This window comes from Microtus ochrogaster, chromosome 8 (genome assembly GCF_000317375.1).
Source record: "Microtus ochrogaster isolate Prairie Vole_2 chromosome 8, MicOch1.0, whole genome shotgun sequence".
Taxonomy (NCBI): Eukaryota; Metazoa; Chordata; class Mammalia; order Rodentia; family Cricetidae; genus Microtus; species Microtus ochrogaster.
Genome location: NC_022015.1, coordinates 40,084,845 through 40,089,751, shown reverse-complemented (window position 1 = coordinate 40,089,751; position 4,907 = coordinate 40,084,845). Strand labels below are relative to the sequence as shown.

General features: G+C 50.7%; 1 protein-coding gene across 1 annotated transcript in view; it reads right to left on the bottom strand.

The window, feature by feature from the left end:
- Gal3st3 (galactose-3-O-sulfotransferase 3) overlaps positions 1 to 4,686 on the bottom strand; it is a 10,972-nt gene extending 6,286 nt beyond the window's left edge. Inside the window, exons 1-2 of the mRNA XM_005351718.3 lie at positions 4,454 to 4,686; positions 482 to 718 (exon numbers count right to left, since the gene is read on the bottom strand). Of these exons, the coding sequence (XP_005351775.1) occupies positions 482 to 606 (125 nt within the window). The 5' untranslated portion in view covers positions 607 to 718; positions 4,454 to 4,686. The remainder of the gene's footprint in view (positions 1 to 481; positions 719 to 4,453) is intronic.
- Between the last annotated feature and the right edge of the window lie 221 nt (positions 4,687 to 4,907).

The window sequence follows — 4,907 nt, the reverse complement described above, 5'->3', positions numbered from 1 at the left end:
GTAGACCAGGCTGGTCTCGAACTCACAGAGATCCGCCTGCCTCTGCCTCCCGAGTGCTGGGATTAAAGGCGTGCGCCACCATTGCCCAGCTCAGTTCACTCATTCTTACAGAGTTCAGTTGTAGCCCGGCTGGCTCTAGAGCAGTGGTTCTCAGCCTGGGGGTCAAAGGACCCTTTCACAGGGTTCACCTAAGGCCACTGGAAAACACGGATAGTTGTATTATGATTCATAACAGTAGCAAATTTACAGCTATAAAGTAGCAACAATAATTTTATACTTGGAGGTCACCACAACATGAGGAACTGTATTAAAGGGTCGCAGCATTAGGGCGGTTGAGAACCACTGCTCTAGAGGATATGTATGGAAAATACTTTTGGATTACAGGCAGGGAGGAAAGTCCAGAGAAGCCTTTTGGTTGCTCTAGACTACAGTTCCTCTTATGGGGCCATCTATACCCCCTCAATGAGATCTCCCCACTTACCAACTGAGCTGTGACCCCTGGTGGATGAGGAGGCTTATGGTGCTACACCCTAGTACCAGTAGGAGGAATTTCCTGCGGCTCATCATCGTGGTGGACTGTTGCAGGCACTGGAGGATGGGTGGCATGCTGGAGTGCTCACTCCTGGACCAGCCAGGTCTTCACTATCCAGGACTTCCGTTACCAGCACTCATGGGGGGTCCTGGGGATCTGGTAGCAGGGCCAGTGTTCCTGAAAAGCCTGGCAGAACAAGGAAACAGACAGGTTTGCAGTGGACATAGGAGCTATGCTCCAGGCTTAGTTAGGACTTCGGCAAAAAAGAGCTTAAATGCGTGGGGTGGACAGAGATGCCAGAGCAGATCGAATTCCACCTCCATCACCAAGACCCTATCACCTCACTGTCCAGATAAACTCGTGTTGGGTGGAATTACAGGCCTGGGATGTGTCCAGCCATCAAGACTAAAGCTGTTCTGTCTCTTGAGCCCTGTGTGTTTACCTCTCTGACTGTGTCTAACTTGTCTCTGTCATTTGAATCTAGCTCTGCAGGTCTGCCATCAGCAATAACCTGTGGCTCAGGACACAAGTCTCAGTCTAAGATCTTCTCTCTTTCAGGACTCATCATCTGACACTTTGAGCTAAGGGGTGGTCCTGGGTTCCCTGAGAATAAACTCAGAAACAGCCAACCCTCATCTCCTTCAGTTGGATTAGTGCTACAGGCCTGCTATATTACGACTAACTCCTAACACCACACAGGTGTCTCCCACTAAGCCAGTGATGAAATGGGGTGCTAAGTGATGATGGCCACTTGTTCATCGTCACACAGCCAGTTATAGCAGACTGGGAACTCAACGTTACTCTTATTTCAGTTTTTCAAAAGACAGATGAGTTTTACTTTGATAATCCTGACTGGTCTGAAGCTTGCTATGTAGTCCAGGATTCCAGGATGACCTCAAACTCAGATATCCACCTGCCTCTGCTTCCTGAATGCTAAGATTAAAGGTGTAACTTTATGTGAGCTGTTCCCATTCAAAACTGACTTGTTCAAGCTGGAGAGATGGCCCAGTGGTTAGGAGCACTGGCTGCTCTTCCAGAGAATCCAGGTTTGATTCTTAGCACCCATATGGTGGCACACAACTTTGTGTAACTCCAGTTCCAGGAGATCTGACATCCTCTTCTAGACTCTGCAGGTACAAAGCATGCACATGGTGCACAGACATACATGTAGGCAAAACTCCCATGCACATAAAATAAAAAATAATTTAAGGAAACCTTATTTTTCATCCCTGCCTGCCTGGTAATTCTGCATGCTTCTGTGCTCTGAGCCCTCCTGCTTGTCTCACTGCCTGAAGGGCCTGGAACTAAATCCACAGGGAAAGGACTTTAACCCTGTCTGGATTCGATATCCAGACATCCAAAAAGGTGACTCCATCAACTGACTGGTGCAGGTGCTTGGCCAAGGCAAAGGGAAAAACAGCCTGGGTGGAATGGGGCAGGGGTAGGGGAATAAAGATACATCTCTGAGGATTTCCAGCAGGAGATAAGCCTTCATTCTAGGGCAGGAGAGGGAGAGAGGCAAGAGAAGGGCTTGGTTTCTGTCCAGGCTTTTTTTCTTTTCAAGAGTGTGTTGGCAGTTCAGGTTCAACATTAGCTCCTGCAGCCATGCCTGCTCCCAGACCAGGGTGGGTCTGTTTTACTCGTGGGTGTCTTGCAGGTTCAGACTCCGCATCAGGCCTCACACTACTCTCTTGGAAGGGAAGGAGGGTGTGTAGTCTTAGAGAATATGCATGGATATGGAACTAGGACACCTGGTCCCAGGAGGGATGAGCTAACGCTGGCTCTGGGCTCGGCTTACAGTTTCTCTCTTTTGTGCCCCCTCCCCTGTCAATCCCAGATTACCCATAAATCTATCTAGGTGGAAAGATGTCCTGTTTACAGTTCCCCTTATCTCTACGTCCCATCTTCCAATTTCTTCCACCAGTATGGGAGACAGTAATCATCTTGGAGCTGAGAGAGCCAAGGGTCTGGCCACAGAGGGCAACCAAGGACACAGCAGAGGCAGCCTAGGTCCTCCCTAACTTTGGGGATTTCTTAGGCAGAGCAGGGTTTATCTCCAGTAGGAGGAAGTCAAGTTCTTGGGCCTTTGAGGATTCAAAGTTTCTCTCTGTCACAAGTCCTGCTTGGAGAACTTGGTGACCAGATGGTGGTTTCCCAAGAGATAATTAGAGGGCAAGTCTATTTCTCTCTTAAACATGCTGAAACCACCTTATTTCTCAGAGGAGTCTGAGTCAGCCAAGGAGGCCAGTGTATGAGGAGCCACATGGGTCTTTTCCTAGTCATGGAGAATGGGGATGCTGCCTGGTACCCCATCCATTCTACTAACAGGACTTTTTTTTTTTTTTTTATTTTTTTATTTTTTGGTTTTTCGAGACAGGGTTTCTCTGTAGCTTTGGAGCCTGTCCCGGGACCTCCCTTTGTAGATCAGGCTGGTCTCGAACTCACAGAGATCCACCTGCCTCTGCCTCCCGAGTGCTGGGATTACAGGCGTGTGCCACCACCGCCCGGCCTACTAACAGGACTTTATCCACTGACTACAAAGCTTGGATCTAGGGAGCCAGCCAGTTTGCTATCTAGGGTCTGCAAGGGGAACCTTGCAGTATAGGAATTCCCTAGGCACCAGTCCGCAGGGATGGGAACACCGGGGATTTTGGCGACTGGCAATGATAGGCTGCTTATCACCTCCAGATACAGCCTAGGCCATTCTTGCCCACAATCCCAAGAACCTCTCCGGGGCTGTAAGGACCAGTCACCCTGCCTTGTGACATTCTCCTAGGCTTGGCTGCCCTTTTGTCTCCTATTCTGTGCTGTAGCAGGTACCACTTTTCAGAGCACAAGGCAGATTTTTTTTCCCTCATGACAGACACTCAGGTATTTGAAAGCAAGAACCATGTATCCTGCATATGGAAACCATTCCAGGTCCAGAGAGATAGTAGGATTTGGATACTGGAGCACGCAGGCCTGCCTTCCCTGGGCCAGGTCATTTCTGTTGTGGAGGACGTAGCAGTGAGGTCCTGGAGGAGATCCCTGGGCTGAGTTTTCCTCTGGTCTTGAGGCTGAAGTGAATTGGTGGCCATGCTGCTGGTGCTTGGCTTTGGAGGGATGGCGCTGGCTGCTGCCCAGAGAGGCTTCACCTAGTCCCTATCTCCAGTTCTTTTCTATGGCGAGAAAGAGGTTCCCTCACCTCCCCAGCAGGTCAGGGTGCCAGCCTTATCAGAATAGCAATGCTAATTTTAGTCAGAGCAATCTACCTCAGGCTGCTGCCCAGTTTTGTAAATTGCTTTCTTTTCCCTGGGGAACCAAAGAAGAAATGGTATTACCAGCTAGAGCTTTGAAAACTAACCCAGATGTCCACCCTTCTCCCAAATGATCTCTTTCTCATCTCCCCTCAGAGCTCCAGGGCTGATGCTAATGTCCTTGGAGAAGTGGCTCCCAGGCCTGGACCACTGGGATCTGTCCTTTCAGTGATGTGGAGTTTTAAACTGACTTGGGGTATGGCATATCCCAGGTCACACAGGTCCCCAAGAGAAAAGGGCCGAGAGGATAAAACAATAGGGCCTAAGAGACTGAATATCTTTCCATCCCTTTCCCGCTGTTCCAGGTTTCCTCAGTCTCTGCTCTGTTATCCACCCCCGCTTTTATCCATGCCTCTGAATTCTCTTCATTCTCCTTTCTCCATCACTACCCACTCCCACCCCCACCGCGCCCCACATTTCCTCCCAATCGCTCCTAGAGATCTGGTCACTATAGGGAATAGGCCAGATTCATCCCCTTCCTTGCTTCCTGAGGGTGCCGTGCCATCCCCTCAAGCTCTCTTGGCACTAGGCCCCCAAGATAATCTTTTGCAACTGCCCAGGCTCCCATTCCCTTTGCAGTGCACCCTTGTTTCCTCCAGCCCCGGCTGGCTACTGCAGTACTCACGCAGGCAGGCTCTGTCTCCAACTTGGGTAAGGGGCTACCCTCCACTCCTCTGGGTTCCTTTTCCTGAAATCTGCCCGGGTCTGAAGGTAACGGGGCCGTGAACGCCTGTGCCGGTAGCTTGCCTTGCTGCGCCTGGATGGGATCAGGTGGCAGCGTCTGTGTCTGTCCGCTCAGCTCAGCTCAGCTCTGTCTGCCGCCCGCCCCCCATCTCACACCGGAGGCGGGGCGGGGGCGGGGGCCTGATGGCTCAGGGGAGGGGGAAAAGGAGAAACAGCAAGGGGAGGGGGACCCTGTAGCTTGCCTGCTGCTGCTGAGCACTCTCCGGTGATACTGGCATCTTGGGATCTTCCGCCTGCAATCTTGTAGAGCGCTCAACACCATTGTGCCCAACACACTTTCTCCACCAGACATGAAAACCGAGGCTGGGAAGGTATCAGTAAAATTTCAACATTAT